This window comes from Artemia sp. Qi Xiang Cuo, chromosome 9 (assembly GCF_049724085.1).
Source record: "Artemia sp. Qi Xiang Cuo chromosome 9, ASM4972408v1, whole genome shotgun sequence".
Taxonomy (NCBI): Eukaryota; Metazoa; Arthropoda; class Branchiopoda; order Anostraca; family Artemiidae; genus Artemia; species Artemia sp. Qi Xiang Cuo.
In genome coordinates, this window is record NC_142802.1 from 34,852,183 (window position 1) to 34,874,995 (window position 22,813).

At 36.0% G+C, this 22,813-nt stretch overlaps 1 protein-coding gene across 4 annotated transcripts in view; it reads left to right on the forward strand.

Annotated features, from left to right (window-relative positions):
• Positions 1 to 22,813, forward strand: part of LOC148948595 (uncharacterized) — a 107,146-nt gene that overhangs the window by 56,520 nt on the left and 27,813 nt on the right. For 3 of the 4 annotated variants that reach the window (XM_089094001.1, XM_089094003.1, XM_089094004.1), the window contains exons 5-7: positions 10,758 to 10,898; positions 15,751 to 15,816; positions 18,132 to 18,182. In XM_089094001.1, the coding sequence (XP_088950127.1) occupies positions 10,758 to 10,898; positions 15,751 to 15,816; positions 18,132 to 18,182 (258 nt within the window). The remainder of the gene's footprint in view (positions 1 to 10,757; positions 10,899 to 15,750; positions 15,817 to 18,131; positions 18,183 to 22,813) is intronic. The other variant, XM_089094002.1, reaches the window with a different exon arrangement.

Below are 22,813 nucleotides of genomic sequence, written 5' to 3' on the forward strand. Positions count from 1 at the left end.
TAGGATCCCAAGAAAGAGCATGGATGATAAAAGAAAAGTTAATGTTTGGGATAGAAAACTCCTGGCACTTTGTTCGGAGGTTGGAGTTGGGATTGGAAATGGGAGGTTTGGGATGGATAAGTCAAGGGGTGATTATACTTGCATTTCGGGTCTAAGATCTAGTATTATTGATTGTTTTGGTTGACCTTCGTTTGGATGTGGAATCACTGAATGTTGAAGTTTTGAATATTCAGTTGTCTGACCACCTACCGATTAAGTTAAGTTTAGCCTTGAGTGTAGAGTTAATGAATATAGCTCTTTGCAGTTTAGGTATACTTCACCAAGTAGACAGCTAAAGAGAGAGTGGAGTGAGAGCAAACAGAATGCATTAAGCACTATATTTAGTAAAGAGCAGGTTTGTCGGAGACTAGAGCAGCTAAGATTGAGTAGTGATTCTAGTGATGAGTTAGAAGCTAATTTTAATACGTTAATACTGGTGCTATCAGCGCCAGTATTGAGTTCATCAAAACCAGTTAGTGAAAGTTTTTATGGCCTTGATTGTTTAAGTAGTAAAAATTTGTTAGCAGAGGCCCTAAATCGGGTAAAGCAAGCTAGAAATGAGGTTGAGAAAGCAACACTATTGGGTAGGTTTTGCGAGGTTAGGGGATGCCATAAGAGATTAATAAAAGTAAAGAAAAGAGATTTTAATAGACGTCAAATCGAGCAAATGAGCCGTTTTTAGTAGGAGAGTAATATGAAGGAATTTTGGAGAAGGGTAAACCAAAGGCAAGGAAAAGTGCCAGAGGGAATAACGGATCCAAATAGCTGGCCGGAACATTTCGCAAGTAAAGAAGAAAGAGATCTTAGTAAGTGGTGTGATGAAGAATTTGGGAATATTTGGGAGGAATATAATTACCCTAGGAGGGAGGATGATTATTCGTTAACAGATGATGTAGATATTGAGGAGGTTGCACATGTTTTAGGAAATTGGATCGAGGAACAGCTCCTGGAATTGATGGAATTCCAACTCGTTTATATAAAAAGTTTTCAAGTTTATTTATGCCAATCTTTATATTGCTATTTAATAGTGTGCTTTCATCAGGAATTTGGGTTTCAGAATGGAAGACGTCTTTATAGTAGAGGAAAAATACGGTTTGACTTCGGGGGAATTGCAACAGAATTTTTTTTTGCACCAAAATTTTCAGAAAAATCAGCTTAATCACACAAAAAAATCCCTCCAAATCCCCCTTGCACAACTACCCGAAATCCCCCTTGAAGGGGGGAAATCAGAATTTATATTTGGAAGTATTTTTGGGTTTAAGTGGTCGTTTTCTATCAAATCAAGCATGAAGAATCTGAATCCGACGTCAGAAATCACGTTTTCCGTACCCCAGTATCAATTTTCACCTTCACGGAACGGGGAGGGGGGGTAAAGTACGCAGATCATTATTTGCCGGATTCCTGCGGCTAAAGGATCATTTTATATCATAAAGTACCGTATTGCCAAAAATGAGGTCAAAAAGTAGTTTTTTTTTACTATTTACCTCATTTCCACCTTTAAGGGGCCTGTAATATGAGGGGTTGCTAAGTATAATATCTTGAAAAACCACTTCTTTAATCGAGGTCAAAACTTCAGATCAATCAGTTATAAAAGAAAAACGTTTAGAACTCAGGTAAATTAATCACAAGAACATTTTGATTTTAAAGCACAGCTCAAAGCTAATTCTTCTTCCTGCTCGTCTTCGTTATCGTCCTCATCCTGTCCTGCTGCAGTGTTAGTGCATAACGCCCCTTTACATTCCCCGCAGGCAAAGCTGCAAGGCAAACCGTTCCGAGGGCAGCTGCATCTGAGCGACTCGCACCCGCTGGGGCACTGGCACCACACCATCTTCAGTAGGCTCTCCGGTGCTGGTGAAGCATCTGTCATAATGGGAAGATACATATTCCGTGATGAAGAGTGGCACCTACCCCACTAGTCGGGCTTTAGCGAATTTGACCTGTCTTGCCACTTGATTATTTGCAAATAGCACCTGTAAAAGTAGTACTTTGCGGCACCCAAATTCGGTGAAAGCCGCTCAGCCTGAAAAAAATCATTTGCAATTGCAACCCGCATTGTGAATGCTCGCACCCGGACATCCTTCAGGGTCTTCTCATTGCTTTTCCCTTTGTATACGCGGAGCAAAGCTTTCTCTCCAGCTTCGGCAATCTTCTGGTGGTTGGATCCTGGTGTCATGAAGATCTTTCACGCATCCTTAAAAATCCCATCTTTAAGTGACAAGGCAAACACTGCTGGTTTCCCTACGCCGTGAAGTCTAAATGTTGAATCGCAGCCAGACATTGCTTGGCAAACGAGTAGATTTTCTGCTGCTTCGGTTCCTAGTTTGTTCTTGATCCTTTTTATGTCGTACACTCATCCATTATTTTCATGTGTGTCTGTCTGCATAAAGATATCACATGCATGAAGCTTGGCATGGTACAGCAGAAGGAATAATAGGTGGGTATCATTCCCAATCAAAGTGGTTGATGAAGTTTCAGCGCAACTGACTGAAGTTTGTACAACTAAGACATTGGCATCATGCTGGGCATGTAGAACTTTGCATCCTGAGTTCGCCAGCCTCTCAGTAAGTAGGTCGATGAAAAGTTGTTTTTTTTGGGGGGATTCTTTTCAGCCTGGCCGAAATATCTTGTGACATAATCTACGTAAGATCCTGCCACCTCAGAATATGTGGATACGGCAGTCCATGGGATTTTGTCGACTAGCCAGCCACCGTCCAAAACTCTCTGGGAGGTTGGCAATGTCACTGGACCTTTGAGTCCCTCAATTTTCATCAGTGCATTTGTTAGAGAGGCTTTGTCGGCTGTCCTCATCACCTCAAACGAACTAAAGAGCGATGGTGGAAAAGTACAGAGCTCGAACGACTGAACCTCATTCAAATCAGAACCAATGTTGCTAGCCACTGCAGCTAGAAGTTGAAAGATTAGAGCTGGGTCGACCATTGCCCTCTCCCTATCTATCACCACAGATGACTTCTCAGCCATATTTACAGATTTCTCCTTTCTCCTGAAAACATATTTGTCAATGTCTTTCGCTTCCATATCCTTCAGAATCGTTTCTCCCAAAGATTTCGCATCGTCTGCGTTTACAGATGATGAAGCGCGGACACCAGTAACCACGTTCAACAGCTGTGATTCCTGCCTGAAGGGTTCTAGGGGCTCAATGTATCGAACCATCTTTTCGATGTCCGCCATGTCTCTAGCTCTCCACGAAGATATCTCTTCCGCGTGATTTTCAATAGTCAACTCCGCGAGGCCAGTCAGTTTCTGCATGCGTTCGTTAACTAGAACCAAAGTAGGCATAGCAGATGTCCAAATTGTCTGCTGTAATTCAGTCATGCCTCTACCTCTCGTCAGACCGCCAGTCGTTTTAATAATTCTCATTAACGTCTGTCCGATCACCAAATCAGGAGAAAGTGCTGCCCAGTAGTTGTCAGTTCTTCGGATGAACAGGTACTCCTATAACGTTATGTACTGCCCTGGGTTTTCTTTCCTCAACTTAAACATCGACTGCACGAACAGCAAAGTAGACTTCGTGTAATGATTGTGGCCGTAAGCAGCAAAGTAAGGAAGCAATTCCAACAACGACTGTAGATAAAGCTCAAGGTTGCCACTTCTTTCACCTCTCAGGTTCTTTCTCAGGATTCCAAGTAGGTCCATATACTGAAACCAAAGACGGGCAGTTCTGGACTCGGATAATCATTCTTTTACACTTTGAAGTATTTCATAGATAAGCTCTGCTGCTTCCGACACCTGCACTTCGTCGATCACCAAATCAGGTGATCTCTCCTTCAAGGAGAGACTCGTACGCCTATTTTGCTCTGGTAGCGTGTCATTGCCATCGAACGCTCTGTTACTCAGTTCTGATGATAAAAGGTTCGTATAAAGGGCTACCTCCAACAGCCCATGGCCTCTCACTGCACGAGAGTCTGCTTTGCCTTGTATGCCCAGTGTTACTACGCCCAGTGTTAGGCGCATATACTTGACTTAGGATTTCCAAAAGTCCCGAGTCATCCATAAGGAAGCCAATAGCTCCTAGGAAACTCATGCGTGTGTGAAATCCACCCAGGACAACAATAGCATTTCTTAAAGCATTTGTGGCAGGCTCTGCATCGACGATACACTTCGCCTTCCAGTAAAGCGGTTGGTCAAAGATAATGACTAGTTTTTTCCAGCTCGATTAGCGCGCTCGTTAGCATGCATAAGTGTAGAATAAACACAGGAGATATCGCTTGGGTTTTGGTTAATCCTTGGAAAAAAAACGAATAGTCGATTTTCCCGGATAAGGTAGATTTTGGTGCATTGACCATATAAAGGCCGACCAGCTCATGTAGGAGCTTTTGAAAAAGCCAAAGGTGCGCCAGAGCATTTCAAGCTCCATTCATTGTCATAAGTGTCACCATTTTTTGTCAAGCAAACAAAAGTCCTTGGTTGTGACTTGGCGGGTTTTTCAGGCCGTCGATAGTAGTAATATCATGATAGATGTTGTTTCCTACATACTGAAAAAAAATGTGCTTTCTCTTTGGACTCTTCCAACAACATTTGATATACTGCTCCACATATCTCAAATCTTTTTACCTCTGAGTACGAAGAGCAGAGGCCGAGATTTTGCAGTCTGTCAATTAAAAATCGTGGATCCCAGTTTATTCTTTTGTCTTTTTTTTTTTTGCGGAAGTAAAAAAACCGCACAAACATCATATATAGCCTCGAACACGCCAGTCTTCTAGCAAGTACTATGGTAGATGTCTCCACTGACTATAAAGAATGACACTAAGGAATGGAAACCGCAAACTGAGGAGGAGTGGGAGGGGATTCTGGAATACTGGTTTGAAATTAAACTGTTCGAGACTCTTATTCTAAGGTGCCATTCCTAGCTTGATTGGAAATGGTGAATCAACTGATAAGTGATTAAAATAACTAGTTCGTGTTGGTCAACTTTCACAGCCGTTTTAGGTAAGATAAGTTACTTGACCACGTAAAATCAAGTTTTTAACTTCATTTTCGAAGTCACCGCCATTGATTCCTTAGTAAACGACCAAATAATCTAGTCGCATCTTATTTTCAATTTTTACCCCCCCCCCCCACCCTCCGCCCTTTATGGGTGGAAATGGGCATTAGGGTACTGAAAAATTAAAATCTGAATTCATATTTGGATTCAGCATGCTTGATTTGGTAGGAAACAACTATTCAACTCCAAAATATTTATAACCACAAAAATCGATTTCCCCCTTCAAGGGCGAATTTGGGATACTTGTACAGGGGAGATTCGGGGGTATTTTTTTTGTGTGACTAAGCTGATTTTTCTGAATATTTTGGTTTAAAAAAAAAATTATGTTGCAATTTCCCCGAGATTTGACCATTTTTTTCCATATCTTTCCTCCACTATTTATTTTACCGTTATTAAAAAAAGGGGATTCGAGGCTGCATTGCAACTATAGGCCTATAGCTCTAGTACTAGGTTTAAGTAAGATTCTAGAGAAATTGATTGATAGCAGATTAGCTAATTTGTTAAAGATGAATTGGATAATTCGTGAGGAACAATGTCGGTTCAGGGAAGGATATAGCACAATTGACACGGGAATTGCACTTAAGGCATTGATAAAACAATATAACAGAGGTAAGAGTAATTTATTGGTAGCTTTCGTAGATTTTGAGAGAGCATTCGATAGTGTTGATAGGATTTTGTTGTGCGTAGAATTGTTGAGGATAGGATTGCCCCGTATTTTTGTTCGGCTAGTATGGTATAGGCTGACAAGAGGAATGGTTAAGGTTGCAGGGAAAGGGTTTTCGAATTTATTTTGTTGTGAGGTAGGAGTTAAACAGGGTAGTACCTTGTCGCCGAGGCTATTTCGTTTATATATTAATGATATTGTTGAGTTTCTTGAGGAAAAATGGGCGCCAACAGTGAGTTTAGGAAATTTAGCTTTGTCTCTGTTGTTATTTGCGGATGATGCGGCGCTGATAGCTAGAAGCGCCGAAGATTTGCAAATATTGTTGAACATAGATGTTTATTTGGAAAAAAAGAAAATGAGATTAAATATCCAAAAGACTGAAATTATAGTTTTTGGGACAAATAAAAATAATGATAAATTTTTATTTAAGGGCATTGAGTTGAAAAAAGTATAACTTTTTTGTATTTAGGGTTTGTATTAAATAATAAAGGAACTTAGAAGGATCATGTGAAAGAAATGGTGGGTAGAGGTAAAGCGGTTTCTTCAGCAGTTTTAAGGAATTCAGCTTTAAATGAAATTAAAAATATTAAAATGCATAAGTATTTATTTCAATCGAAAATTCGCCCTACTATTCATTTTGGTGCGGAGCTTTGGGGATATAAGGTGATCCCGCAATTAGAAATGGTTCAACCACAATATTATAAAAGATTGGTTAGGGTACATGCTACAACTCATGCACAGGCTCTTAAGGGAGATCTAGGTTTGTTTTCGCTGCATAAAGAAAGGTTACTACAAGTAGTAAAATTTTGGCTGAAAATTATCCAACTACCAGATGAGAGGCTTATGAAAGCCGCATATTTTGAATTATTGCAGCAAGGTAGAAAAAGGTCGTGGCCGTTCCATGTCAAAGCCCTCCTTGATAAAATCGGACTTTCATACGCTTGGAATGAAGGCCTTGGTCCAACCGGCGATCCAGAGGAAATTTATCATAACCAAAAACATATTAAAGAGGATCAAGAAATTCAACTCTGGCATGAACAGATTCGAAAATTTGAAACCTTGCATCAGCATTCTAAGATAAAAGAGTCTTTTGGACTAGAATATTATTTTAAGCTTAATTTGCCGCCGGAAAACTTGCGTATGTGGTTCCAGATCCGAGCGAATGGTCTGCCCTTAAAAAGTAGATTAAAAGTATTTGTAAGAAATGCTCAGGGCCCGAGATCATGTTATACTTGTTCTTTATGTGGTATGGAGAAAGAAAATAGGCTCCATTTTTTGACGGGGTGCCAGGGGCTTTCAGATTTGAGATTAAAGTATTTAGGTGATGGGGAAGTGTTTTTTTGTGGGATTCTTAAATCCTCATCCTGGGAGACGATTATAGCAGTGAGTGGATTTATAAAAGAGGGTTTAAAAAGATGTAAATAATGGGTTTCAGGTTTTTGTTTGTTGTTAGTAGTTATACCATTTACTTAAGTGTATGCTGGCTGTTGTCTTATATAATCATTGTAATGTTTGTGTATGGCCTAGCGGCTGAATAAATTATCTATCTATCTATCTATCTATCCACTACAATGTAGGTATATTTTAATTGAACATTTTATTTGGTATTTTGGTTAGGTTAGATTAGAAACCATTTAATATAAAGCGTTCTGGGGGTCCTGATATCCATAAGTCTCTATTGTAGTTTCCATAATCTTGTTATTAAAGTATTTTATTTTCACCATACTTAGGTATATTTCATTAGCACTAACCTAACTTCACTTCTGGAGTGGTGTGGCTATAAGAGATAAGTACCGTTTCGTCTTGAACAATTTTCCTTAATAAAACTTGGACATAAAGAATTTAAAGTTAATTTAAAATTTTTTCTTCATCTCTTGTATTAAACTAGTATTATGAATGTCTGTTTTTGCTAAGATTGTTCTTCCAGTTTCTGAGAATCTCCCTGCTTTTATTCCTTAGCAACCGGCGGAAGTTTTACAACACTTCTAGACATCTTCTGATTCCGCTAGTAACCAACAAATGAATGTCTTCAGTTTAATGAGCGGTAACTTGCTATGTGAATGTTGATATTCTCTTAGACAAAACATTTCTAATGAAGCTGTTGAACCTACACGGTGCTATTCTAGATGAAATTATCAATGATATTTGCTACGTTAGTTTTATCTAAGAATAATTTGAGTGAATTCAATTGAAGGATTGCCTTCTGCTTACTATTTAATAACTGGAAGGTAAAATGGAAATTTTGGAGTGTTTTGAGTAGTTTTCTACAAATAAGGAAGTATTTGTGTTTTTTATAAAGGGTTCTTATAAACAAAGCTTATTTTTATTTTAGTTTTGTCCTAAACCCGTGGTTTTCAACACGCGGGCAACATACGGCCCTTGAAAGCAAGGCCACTAAGTAATGTAAAACTAGACCCTCGTGGCCAAAGCATATGAACTGTAGCAATATCTACGGCCCATGTGTTTTACGTGAAAAACGTTGATGCTCCGTTTCACGTTTAACGTTTGCTTTGGAATTACATAACTCCAGAAATAAGTTTTATGCCCATAAAGCAGCGATGGAATGCAAACACTCAAGACTGATTCTTGCAAGACTCTTTATATTCTCAAAATGTTTTGTCTTTTTCATAACCTGCAGCCATGGATGATATCCTGCGCTTATGAACCGTTCGTCAAATAATAAAGTAGAATCCCCCTAGGTGAATTGGTCCCTGACTTAGCATAGACTGATATAGTGCCATAAATGTTACTTTCAGCTAAGTTGGAAAATTTTAGTTCTGACTGAATTTGATTGAGATCGTAAAAACCCTTTTGGTAGATATGCTGATGAAATGAATTTAGAAACCCCCTTCACCTCCCCCTGAAGACGCCAGAGTATGAACGAAAACCTAAGAGGCATCACTAGAACTCTATCTTTTACTTCCTTCCAATTTTGCTTGCATCCAAAATCCTCACAAGAATTTTGGGACTTCCTTCCCCTCTCGCCCCACAGAGGCTAGACCGCCCGGACTCTCAACAAACACAATTAGGGCAATACACCTTACTTTTCAATGAGTTTGGTACATTTGAGATAAGATAGGATATTTGTTCAAAAAAATGCTCCGAAGGGCCAAATTCGCATTTCGGAGTCATAAAACCAAAAGAACAATCTTAAATAAAGAAAAGCAACTAAAAAAACTGGCAAAAAAAATGCCAAAAACAATATATCAGAATGGCAAAGCCATTCATTAGTCAAAAATATTAAGCGGCAAAATGTCAGAAAGGTAAAAACTTAAAAAAACTAAGTTAAAAAGGTTTAAAATAGAACATATAAGGGGGGGGGGGGTAAAAAATAATGAAATGAACATAAAACCTGGGTATCACCAGTACAAACAAAAAAGAAAGAGGAAAATTAGCGGTTTATTTTATCAGTAATGAAGGGAACAAAGGTTTTTTACCCCTGGAGGTAAAGCAACGGATGGGGGACAAGATAGGAGCGGGATCAGAAAGAGTACGTGGCAGGCGGTGTCTGGGTGGGGAGTGTCTTTTGTGGAAAATTTTTTTCGTGCGAATGTTTATTATTGTATTTTTTTGCAAAACGGAGGCACAACGTTGCTCTCCTGTGCTCAAGAGTTTCCAGCTTGGCCTTTTTTAGAAGGAGCGAGCATGGTACCTTAGCTTCTTTAAAAATTAAGAGCTCTTTTTTGAATTGATTCATTTTTTGTGATTCATCGCGGGAGATGGCAGGATGCCAAACTGAACAAGCACATTCAAGATGCGGGCGGACAAAGGAAGTATAGATCCTTCCTTTGTTTGGCAAAACCTTCTAGAAGTTGTAATTGTAAAAATTTAGGGTTCCGCTTCCTCCTCCCTGGAAGGATGAATTGGATATGAATCCCGAAAAGCTCAACTAGGGCAGTTAATCTTACTTCCCAAAAAATCGGTTGCGAACCGTCAATCTCTCGTGTAGGATGATGCTATGATAAGAATTCAGACACTCATTCGTCTCTCCTCACAGACGTCAAACTTCTCTTCAAAGTTTCTTGCATTCTGATAACCTAATCATGTGGACAAGGGATTAAAAACCGTGACCCTGTCTCCACCTCCCTCTTTCTTTCACTTTCCCGCAGAGGTAATGTCGAGTCATAGTTTCCTAAATGTATAACTAGGACACTAGTTCTTAATTCCAATCAAGTAGTTTTTTTCTTTGTTTCACGACTCCCATATCTGAGAAAGTTTCGAGTTTTTGTCTATAACTGATATCAATGTATAAACCACTGATTACGATGAAAAAAATACAACTCCGAAAGTACAGTAGTTGCGATATTCCGTAACACAACTAAGAAGTATAAATGATTTATACAATTCTTTAATCACATATGTGTGCTCGTAAGCTGCTAAAATTCGTTAAATGCAGCTGGGCTTGCGATTTTCTTCTAGAGTGGGTCAGTAAACTCAATAGGCTGGACACTCATATTCTGCACATTATTAGATTTCGAAGATGTGCTACAAAATAAAATACAGAAAGTTAAATGACAGGAATTGCTTAAAAATGCGGAACTTTTATAACACTCCCTTGAAACATATTTTATACTCTTTGTTATTATTATAAATCATGAAGATCCTAATCTCGTATTGAATTTTGTGTTGGCCGAAATTAATCCTTTTAGGCCTTATTATAGAAAATACACTTCACAATTGTTAGGCTTCTGGCTTGGTCGCTTGAATATTTGGCCTACTATTGATCAATTGGAGGCATTCTCGTTTCTTCGAGATCTTTCTTTCAGTTTTTTTTTATTATTTAAAAGTGACCTATTATTTTGCTTGCTAGGCTCAAATGTAAGAGTATAATATTTTACTGCAGATTTGCAAGATGAACAAGCGAATGTTTTTCTTTTTCGTCAATTTTTAGTATGAAAATGTGTTGAGAATAATATCCTTTCAATATCAAATTTAATTGTAAATGGTAATTAAAATGCTCATTCTAATTTTTCTTTGATTACGCACAAAAAAAAACACCATTTGCATAGATAGTGTCGTTTCAAATTAGATTAATGACAGCTTGATTTGCAGAGTCCACGTTTGAGTCCAAGTCCCGGAGTATCGCCGAGAAGACTCTCGCCTTACCCTTCCCCTCATTCTCCGGGCACTTCACCCTCACGAGGCTCAAGTCCTGGACCCGTGTCCCGAAGAAGGCACAATCAGTATGTTCCGGTGAGGTTTTTTTCTCTTCTGTTCTTATATTCAGTTTTTTCTCCTTGTACATTTATAAATTTTAGGGAAAAATAAGTAAAAAAAAACTTTTTTAATTTTTTTCTTCCCGGTAATTTTAATGAATGATTTTTATCAGATTTCTCCTATTGATTTCAAATCTTTTTAAAATTTTGTCATTGCCCAAAAATGTTATATAATAATTTTTTGAAGTTTCGTAATAGGCGAAATTTATGTACTTTGTACTTAACAAAAAAGCAACAAAAATCCAAGAAAAGGAGAATTTTTTTTCTTATTTTCCTTTAGCACCCATCATTCTTGTTCAACCATTTATAAACTTTCTTAATTGGGATTCAATTGTTTCAGATAATGAATATTCTAAGCGTCCTCCTGATATTTCTCCTAATTTAGCATGTAAATTTGAATTTAAAAAATTCAAATAATCAAATTTTTTCTGTTGCTTAAAGTCAGATTGCACTCAAAATAATAATAAAAAAACTTCGAAAAACTATTACGTAAAAAGGCGACCCCTACCGTGCTAAGGCTGCGTAACTAGGGTCGCCTACATCTACAGCCGATTAGGGCCAACCGCGGCAGCAATTGACGTAAGTTCGAAAAAACAGCTTGTGGCCTGCGAGGTGGCTTTTACGGCTGGTTGTATAAATACGACTTTTCGTTTCTAAAAGATAATGAATTGGCCCTGTCCTGGCTAAGATTCACTGCAGACGCAATAGGTTGTTTTTGTACCGGCTTTGGACAAATTTTGAATGGTTTCTTGTGGTTTTTGCAATTAATTTAGTATCTGCTTCTCTTTTGCGTTTTTCTTGAGATTTTCGGATAATTTTTGTGTTCACCATTATGCTTCTTAGCTTTTATAGCAATGTCTAGTCCCTTGCATTATTCAATAAAAGACTGAAGGCTCTTTTAATATTGTCAATGAGGCATTGTCCCTGGTTCAGGCCGAGTGATGCGAGCGGAGGAAGCTGGATAAAAAAACCATCAAAATAAACAGAAAGAATATATTTTATACATCTGAAAAACACGTGTTTTTTCTACTTATCAGCATAGCCGCCATACCCATTTAAACTATAACATTTCAAATGGGTTGCTCGACATATGAGATTTCAACGTTTATGAGATTTCAATCCACCTCACAGCCGAGTTTTGAAGGCCAGTGGTTACCATCTCTCTCTGCTTATAAAGAAGTGGGCCTCAGCTCTGGACCTCAGTGGACCTTGGACCTCAGCACTATCGTGATGATGAATAGCTGAAAGTAGGCTGACTCAAGAGACTAGCGGCAGATTGTTCTGCTGATGGAATTTCTCAGCTGATGTAGAGATCTGACAAGTCCTTTAATCTGTATGGTAACTATGTTGGAGTGTAAGGCCCTGATGTAGTTCTCAGGTGTATATAATGCATTCTTTTTATTTGATTTGATGTTTTTTATAACCAAACGGTTGTTAGTTTTCGAATTTTTCTCTTATAGACCAAAATATAACAAAAACAGTTAACTTAAAATGTGAAGCTATGACTAGGAGCGTGCAAAAGCCGAAGGCCTGACCTTTCGGGCGTAATGAGTGACGCAAGACTGTTTTTCACGGATGAAGGCCCAACTGAGCAGAGAGAATTGAGAAAAGGCTGGTATATACTAATCTAATGTGCCCCTTCAGTGAGTTGTAGCTAAACTATTCAACCTTGAAACATGAAATTTCTGCGGAATAATTCTGGAACCACGAACCGCTGACTGGGACAATCCCTTTCTATATACTTCATCTTTCCTAATCCTGGGAGATGAGTATACGAAAATTCTTGCATGTTCTGTACAAAATGTATAAACGAAAACTTTTCAGACAAAATGCTAATTCGGTTGTTTTTTTTTTTTTTTTTTCATCTTCACAACGACCAATGCTCCAATTTTCATACTATTTAATCATTGAAATTACTAGGAACTCAAGAAAAATAAATGGTCCCGTCAGTGCAAACCAGGGGCCAATAAATCCTTCTCTACACAAACCCTATGGTTATCAACGTGCATGGTTATCAGCATTTTTCGATATACTCATATCAAAGAGAGTCAAATTCTGGCACAAGCTATTCCAGGCCTATTATTTTTGACTTCATGCTTATTACCCTTTGGCTCTCTTTCCTAAAACTTTTTGGGATTAATTTTTGGGATTAATCGCTTGTCTTTTGTAGTTATTAGCAGCTCTTTTGCCGTTCTAGGATTCAATTTACCCGATCATGCAATGACCAAAGTTACAAATCTTGCCACTTCAGCGTTATGCTGTATATAGGCTTACCTGGGATTACGGCTCGTTGAGACTTCGAAATAGGGGGGGGGGTGGAGTCTATTAGACGCAAATATGGGGTGTATCGAAGGAGAAATAACTTGCTGCTGGAAGATGTTCCCAAAATATGTAGAAAACCATTGGCCCCTCCCCCAAATTTATGCTTGAAAGTGAGTTTTTTGTTGTTGTTTTTTTAATATAGATATTTCTCAATTCCATTTCTCAGCAATAGATTATGAGCTTTGATCATTGCAATTGCAGAGGTGGGAATTTATAGAAGTAGTAAATATTTTCTTACTTTCTAGGATATTTTTGTATTGGGATGAGTATGTCTAAGTATATTTTTGTTTTGATTTCACCATAGGTGAAAAATGCTAAGTAAAACTCTGTACTCTCGGTTTAATTTTGGAACGATTTTCTATGGCCTGTTACAACAATTTCTTTTCTTTTTTAAAATTTGATCTTTTTTTTAATTTTTTCCTGATTATGAACATGGTAGGGTTTTATAAATTACCTCACAAGCTACTAAATGAAGGAAGTTACTAAATAAACTTTTAGAAAGATACTACGTTGGTCATTTTTATTAAAGTTGCCTCCGATTCTACTTTTTTCTTATCTGGCTTTATAATTTTGTCTCAGGATTACTTTTATTTGTGTAATATTTATTTGTTTTGATGGTTTGTTTATTTGTCTTTTATTTGTGTTGGTCAATGATGTTTTTTTTTTTTTTTTTTTTTTTTTGCTTAACTTTTTTTTGCATGGTTTTATGACTGTATTATGCTTTTATTTTGTGGAACTAGTAACGAGAAATTCAGTGGGTTGGCAACTTTTGCAATTACGTTTTCATACTTGTAATAATCTTATTTACTCTTTGGGCTATTCACATAGATTAACTCATAGGGGAGGGGGACAGCTGTTAAATGTCTTTAGGAACGTTTGCCAAAGGCTTTATTCTATAACTGATTCATTAGAGAAACAAAGAAGACTAGGTGTCCATGCCTAAACCGCAATGAAGCAGTATGCTGAGACTTCAAAAACCTTTGGTGTGAGGTTACAAAGATAGAGGTGCTATATTGAGCTAAATGGTGCGGATGTGATCACAACCGCGCTTCTTTTATCTCATAATCTGTTTCCAGGTCCAGATATCTGCCCTCATGTTTGGCGTCCTATCCAAAATGTATGGGTAACTTAAAAGAGTGGGAACTGTCGACAAAAACAAACCTCAACGCTATCTAGTGCTTGTTGACACTTGGTATTTTTTTCAGTGTAAAAATAAAAACAATTAATTCAATGTGTGTAGTTGTTAAAATTAGTGCAGCAATAAGTGTCTGGTCTCAGTTACTGACAGAAAAACGATTACACAGCTTGAAAAAGCGTCAATCGCCGTCAAATGGTAGATGGCATTGATGCCAATTTGCAGATACTAGTGCCAGTTTCACCTCTTATGAGTTGCCCATACTCTTTTGTCCTAGCGCCAGGTATTCTCAAAAAGACCGAATATGCAGTTCCTTAACCAATCAGGAAAAAATTAGTGTAGTAATAATTATTTGATTATAATTATCAGTTACTGACACAAAAACGGTTATAAAGCTTGGAAAATATCGTGTCGCCAAACGCTAGATGGCGTTGATGTTTTCTTTTGCCGACACTAGTGCCAGTTTCCACGCTTCTTAGTTACTCGTACTCTTTGGTCATAGCGTCAGGTATGCATTACAAGACCAAATATGCAATTTCTTGACCAATCATGAGAAAAAAGGAACAATAAGTTGAGGAGTAAAAACTTAAATAGAAGAGAACAGGTGCTCCTCTTATAGCGTAAGAGCCTTTGTAATGCAGTTCTTTTAATTTGAGTGGAAAGTACAAAAACTATACTGGTACAGAAAAAAACTGTTGAGGTTAAAAAAGGGACGCATTCAGCACGATTCTTAGCCAGTCGGTTAAGCACATGAGCAAGATTGTGTGGCATTGATCGCTTCTAAGACTTTGTTGGTAATTGAAAGAATTAACTGCCCTTGTTTTTCTGGTGTTTATTTTGAACAATGGGTTACACCATAAAATATGTCTAGCATTTGCAATAAGTTAAGATCGCTCCATTGTTAGTATCGGTTGGGGAAAGAAATTACTGGATACACAGCTTTTATATCACGTAAACAGTTCGTGTATGAGAAAAAGCAGTTCTGCATCATATAACCATGTTGGATTAGATTCGTGAAGACTCCAGCGTGTCCCGTGAAAGTCTCTCTAGTTATAAAAATTTACTCAATTTTTTGCAAGCAGTCATTACATAAATCTAATATTTTTCCCTGTTTAATTTTTGTGCTAATCGCTTGATTTGAGGCTTTTGGTCCACTTTGATTTTTTTTTTTTTTTTTTTTTTTTTTTTTTTTTTTTTTTTTGTCTATGTTTTTCAGTTGTTTTTTATAGGGTTTCTTACTCTGTTGCGTCTTGTGTCAATAATTATTCTTTATAATACCTTTTGTTAAGATACTTTTTTCATTTCAATTATTGTATGCACTTTATTACGTTAATTATCACCTGGAAGCTCATTAACTAATTTTATGCCTTAGGATTTGATATTCAGCGGTTCGCGGAGTCATCTTGATCACTCTTCACCCCAGTCCCATCAGTCGCCGGTAAGTTGTTCATTTGTATGTTCGTCATATTTTGATCTGCCTTGCTTTTAGTTCTTAAGCAACATTGTTTTTGGTTTCGTTCTTGTTTTTGTTAGTGATAAACTATCTGCATTCATCTTACGCCAGTCTTCTTTACGCTGAATGTACCATTGATCCCCTCACTAGCCTTTGCCATATTCATATTCCAGTTTTGGATGGACTAGTAAGTAGAAACTGATAGAATAACAACAGGAAGTCACAGCTTTGAGTTTATTCAAATGAATAATTATGCGTGTTGTCGTATCTAGAATAGATCATCCAATATGAGCTATAGGACCTTCATGAGCATCAGTTTAATCCTCAGGCATAATCGCCTGTGTTGGCTAGCTAATGAGTTACTTCACTGTTTTGCTTTTAATTTTGCTGACTTCAGTTAAATGGGAAAGTCTAGTATCATGGCTAAATAGATTGCGAAAACTTTGTAGTTTTGTGTATGCAATTCACTAAAAGCTTTCTTCTGTGGTAGTTATTTTTTCATTTTGAATTCCCCCCCCCCCCATCCCATCATAAGTAAAACGACGAATTGCTAACTTGACTTTGGGTATATCAACAGTTTTGCTATAATGGGATCGTCTCAAATCAAAACACGCCAAAAAAAAAAACATTAGTGTTTTTTTTCTTGTTTTGAAAGGCTGAAGGATAACTGTCAAAGTGTTCGTTATCATGTTTTTCCTGAAATAGGTAAACCAAAAGTTTAGAAACTCGAAAAAATATATGTCCTTAAAATCCTTTGACAGCTTCCTGAATGTAAATATTCAAGTTTTATTGTGACTACACCAACCAATAGGAACGTAGTTTAAGGGCCAATGTTTCTCTAAAACCGGTTTAAAATCAAAGTAAAAGGTAGACTATGGCTCCCTTTCATAAATTTTGCAAATTTCCTCCCGAAAATTACTTTTGTTGAGCATCCATAGAGACGGACAGGGGGTTGAAGCCCCTTCCGAGGAGACTAAAAATGTAAAAAAAACCTAATTTTTAACATTCAGAAATAATGTTGCGCCTTTCTGAAAAAAAGTCGTTTGGAGCCCCCCTCCAAGAATATTTTAGGGATACTCCTCTTTCCCCGCCAACACACCCTTTTGGCTAATTTTGGCGTGCGACCTTTCCTCCAATAGCACTAAACGTTATAAAGTTGTAATGAAAACAGCAAGAATAGGGAAGTTTGGTAAACTGCAATGCGTTTACCAGATTCAAAGTTTTAAATCTTTCGTACTTAGAGCAAACAAGAGAAGCTACCCCTAAAGAGGTTTTCCACTAATCACCGTTATTGCTATGAAACTTTGGAAATATTCAACATCAGCAGTACTAAAGTATTTAGAATAAAAGGTCACTCCATTTTATCTCTGTATCCCCTTGTCTTGTGAACTCGTAGAAAAAAAGAAGAATAAGCAAGTTTTACCATTTTTTTTTCTTTCTTTTTTGTTTATTTGCGCAAAAAGTATGATATGAAATGGCAAAGTAATTGCTTGCCAAAATAAAAATATTATTGGATCCCATATACAATAAAAAATGTCGTTGCAAGTGTTGTTTGTTGGGCCAGAATCTATTAGTTCAAATCACAGTTAGCCAAAAGGAAGATTTTAGGTAAATACGTAACTCGTAAACTAGCTGATGTAGGTGACTTTTTAAGAGTTAAATTTATGTTAAACGTCTACTTACGCCCTCTTTCAACCCTACCACAGCTTGTGTATTTTGAATGGTCCTTTTGATCATACTCCAAAAAGCTTGATTTTTCTTTTTTATTTGTAAATCATTAAAATATAAATGTTTTGAGAGGCTTGTGAAAAAACCCAAGACCATACCCTATAATTCAGTAGGGGGAGGGGGGAGTAATATCTTCTCGTTTACTGTATGTAGCAGTCTGGAGTAAGATTAAAACCAAGACTAAATAATTACTCCTCAAGCCTTCTATTTATTTATATTTTTTTTTAGGTAAAGACACTTGATAAAAACCCCTTTTTTTTGACCAGGTATCGGACAAAATTTTGGGGGCAAGGGGGTTCAATCAAAAACGGTTCGATGGAGTTGTGGAAATGACCCTGCAGGTGCCTAACATTCCTCCTTTTTTTGCGGTTTAAGGAATTTTTCAAATAAATATTTGAAACATTTTCAAATGGTTGTTTGTTCTGGAGATTTTAGGTATGGTTCCAGTTTATGAAAGCATATTGAATTGTTTTAGTTTTTATATTTTATTTTGCTATGGTTTTGTTTTGTTGACTTTTGTCCTTTTGCTTTGTTTTCAACTTGCTTATTGTTTGTTTTGCACGTTTTTGCAGAATCGTCTTCGTGTTCCAACTTATAGTTCAAGTAGTCGACATGATTCAAAGGTTTGTTTGTTTTTCTTTATTTTACTTGTCTGTTTATCACACATTACCTGTGTATTGTCATGTATGGAGGGGAGGGGAAAGGAGAGAGGGAGCCTTCAATATAAGAACTCGCCTAAAATTCTCTTCCCAAACATAACTGGGCAAGGAGAATGACCAACAGCGGGCGTAGAAAATATGACTCACCTTTATGGACCAAAGCAATTCAACAACTTAAGTTCCGAAATCTAAGACGAACTAATTAAAGAACAAATTTGCAAACAAAAAGTCAACTCGTTCTCTTCGTGAGTCAGTATGGCTGCCGACCAATAAAAAGAATAAAATCTTCAACAATAAGTAGAAACAACGGGGAATTTTTTTTATATTAAAGACAGTGGAACGCAACTTTTAAATGAATATTTTAACCCTATTATCAAGGTCCGTCCTCATAAAAACAAACAATGAGAAAAAAAAACAATATAAAAGAAACTTAAAATTCGATAATTTAAAATGAAAAAAGTTTTTTTTTTTTTTTTTAAACAACCCTAATATCATACTTCAAGAAAGTTCAAGGAAGTTCCTATTAGGGCGGTTTTAAAAATTAAAAAAAAAAACTTTTTCAGTTTTAATGATCGAATTTTAATGTAAGTTTCTTTTATATTGTTTTTTTTTCTCTCTTTATTTGTTTTGCTGAAGGCGGTCCTTGGATATAGGGCCGAAATATTCATTTAAAAGTTGCGTTCCACTGTCTTGTATTTAAAAAAAATTCCCCGTTGTTTCTACTTATTGTTTATGATGGAAAGGCAGTGTGGTCTTCGTCGCTATTTAAGAATAAAATCCAAAATTCTATTCGTCAGTTTCCATCAATTACAACAAATGAGGAAAGATTCAGCCAGCTAGTATGACGAATCATACTGAATTTTAATGCTGTAAGCCAACATATTTTTCTTGGCCATACTTAAGCTTGAAAATTTAATACATTTGAAGCACATTTGAAAGAAGTCTTCACAAGAAAATTTAAAAGTGCAGATAAAATTACTTTTTTTATATATATATATATATATATATATATATATATATATATATATATATATATATATATATATATATATATATATATATATATATATATATATATATAATATTTTGAGAAGTGGGACACTCATCTGATAATTAGGTCCAGGGGCCTATCACCTTGCTCACAATGTAAGGGCGTTTTAGAGTTTTATTAAAAAAAAAAAACAGGTTAGAAAGCTTGCGCTGGGGGTCCATCACTCATTGGTCATACTTTAACAGGTCTTTTTACTTAGTAGGAGGCGTTATAGACGTCGCCAAGAATAGAATAAAGAAAAAGGTTTATTAATTCAGGCCTTAAGATTAAATGACATAGTTTAATATGCATTCATGCCAAAATGAAACCACACCATTCAGCTATAAACCGTATTTTTTGCTGAGAGTTTTATTTAAGCCTTGGAACAAAAGAATGTTCAAGCGAAAATCCCAACAACCTTATTTTTGCTCTGCAAATCAAAAAGTGTGATATAATTGTTATTTTCTCATGGGTACAATTTGCTGCATACTATAGGCATTATCTACAAACAGAAAAAAAAGATGGCGGTGTTTGGTTTGTACACTGCACAGTTTATAGAATTAGCAGTATGATCATTCCCTATCTCACCCATTATAAAAACCCAGACCGGGGTGCGAGTGCTCCAGAGAACGTTTTTGCAGATATAAACATAAGCGGCATCTGATCTTTTCACGGGTAGACAAGTCAGATTTCTCTTGGACGTGAAACTTGGCTTCAATGTTGGAACACTAATTTTGAAGAAACTAATTATAAATTAATTTATTCCAATACATACATGAAAATCGGTAGTTAGTAGTGTAATGTTATTATTAGATGTTTTTAGGAATTAAAAATAGGTTTCGAAGTCTCAAGTTGGTTTCAAAGGCATTTTGAGAAAGTTTCTGCCAAAATACGTGTTCCAGGGTAATTGGACCGCTGATGGCAGATCAAATGAGAGGAGCTGTTTGTACGCGCCGATATAAATATATATATATATATATATATATATATATATATATATATATATATATATATATATATATATATATATATATATATATAAAATTAGTTCAGATGTTTATAGGAATTACAAGTAGGTTTCGAAGTCTCGAGTTGGTTTCAAAGGTATTTTGAGAAAGTTTCTGCCAAAATACGTGTTCCAGGGTAATTGGACCGCTGATGGCAGATCAAATGAGAGGAGCTGTTTGTACGCGCCGATATAAATATATATATATATATATATATATATATATATATATATATATATATATATATATATATATATATATATATATATATATATATATATATATATATATATATATATATATATATATATATATATATATATATATATATATATATATATATATATATATATATATATATATATATATATATATATATACTACGAAAACTTTACGAAAAAGAAAGTTTTTTTAAAAGAAAAGTAAAGTCCATATTAAACTTAAGATCAGTAGAAATAACATTTTCTAAAAGTTCCCTAAGAATTTTACGAAAAACACTTCTTAACAGACGTTTGGTATTTTCTTGGATAGGGCTATTATGAAAACTTTTACCACAGCAACCAATAACTAGAACCCAAGTCCTAAAATTGGGGTCAATCAGGAATCCTTATCGCTATCTAAATTCACAAAGTGCAAAGATTTTCAAAAAGGTGTTTATTGTTTAAAGTTCAGGAAAGGTCTGCCTACGAAAACATTGATTGAAAACGAAAGTAGTCTTATCTAGAAAATAAATATCGTAGAAAATAAACATCACGACGTGAAAAAAATGATAAACCATCTAGTGGCGGATCCAGAGGGGGGCGAGGGGTGCCCCCCTATTGTAGTCTTAAGTAGCGTAATTTACCTAATTAACACATTTTTGCATTAATTGAATTTGCTGATAACGTAAGTTAGTAGGCTAACCCTATTTTGGGCCCCCCCCCTAAAATAATCCTCGATCTGCCCCTGAAACCATCACACCTATTTCACCAGTTATTAGAAGAAGAAAAAATTCCTTATTTCACAAATATCATCAACCCCCCGCCCCCTTTTTTTTATAAAATCCTACATAGGCCAATCAGTTGATTCCACTGTATGTAAATAATATATTAAGTCATAATTTGTACATAAATTAAGTCATATCTGTGAGATGGGACACTTGCAAACCACTTGGCTGGCTCACCAAGTTTTTTCCTGCTTTCGCAATTACGAATAATGCACTTTGTAACGATTTCTCATTGATTGACGAAAACGCACAAACCCGCTAATGCAGAAATAAGTGGGAGGAGCTTTTTGTTCGTACCGAGAATGAAGACCAGAAATGATCTGCGATAACCTTACTGGATAATTCTATAAACTGTGGTAGACTGATAATAATTTGCTTAACAGATAAGATTAAATTTACGATTGTTGGAAAAAACAATATAAAGAAAAGAAAGTCATCAAAATTTGCAGTAACATGTTCTATTATTTGTTATATGCAATTTCTATTGTGCTATTGTTATACAATCATTATTATTGATTTACTTTATTTTTATGTTTATTTTTTATTACGTTCTTGTTTTGCTTTTATCGTTTTAATTTTATCAATTATAATCATCGTTTGTTATTACTACAGTTTTTGGGGGTTCGAATTTACTATGTCAAGTATGTATAATTAGGTATCTTATATGGCAAATTTGCAACATTGACAGCTGATGGCCTAGTTGTATTTGACATCCTTTCTCCTTATAAGATTACTATCATGTTTGATATGAGTGGGAACATTATCTAGTCTAGTGTTTACATGATCACAGACATTATATATTATTTAAAAAAAAGATCAGACACCAAGTCGGGTTTGCTCAAGCGTAAAAGGATTAAAAAACAATAAGGCCCCAGATGCTGATAATGTGCTTAATGCGTTTTTTAAATATGGTGGTTATGAAGTTAGAGATAAATTACTGAAAATATGAATATGATTTTTGAAAAAGGGCAAGTACCTAGTAATTTCAGGAAAACTCTCATTAAACCCCTTTACAAGAGAGGTGAGAAGTGTGAGTGTGGCAATTATAGAGGCATTAGCTTCGTTTCTGTAGAAAGCAAATTACTTAGTATGATTATACTTTTTATACTTGTAGATCCTGTAGATAACATTTTAAGAATGGTCCTATCCTTGTATGGTATACCAGATAAAAAATTAAAGTGACTAGTGCTATGTCTGAGAATAACGCTATCAGCTGGTTTCTTAGTAAATCAGGAGTTACGCAGGGTTGCGTCATATCTCCATTTATATGATTCATTCTGATGAACTTTGTCCTGAGGAGCACAGCAAAGACAATAGGAGAACACCGAATCAATTGGGGAAGTAAAACTCTTCTAGACTTCGAATATGCTGAGGATTTAAGCATCCTAGATGAAAATATTAGCAAAATGAATGAATACTTATATGTTTTGAGAGGTCAGGATGTAAAAGTAGTTTTGAAAATTAACGTTAAAAAGAATAAATCGCTAAGACTAGAAATAAGTGAAGGTGAAGAGCGGATGTTGGGCGAGGAGAAAATCGATTAAGTGGACAGCTTCACTTACCTAGGAAGGAT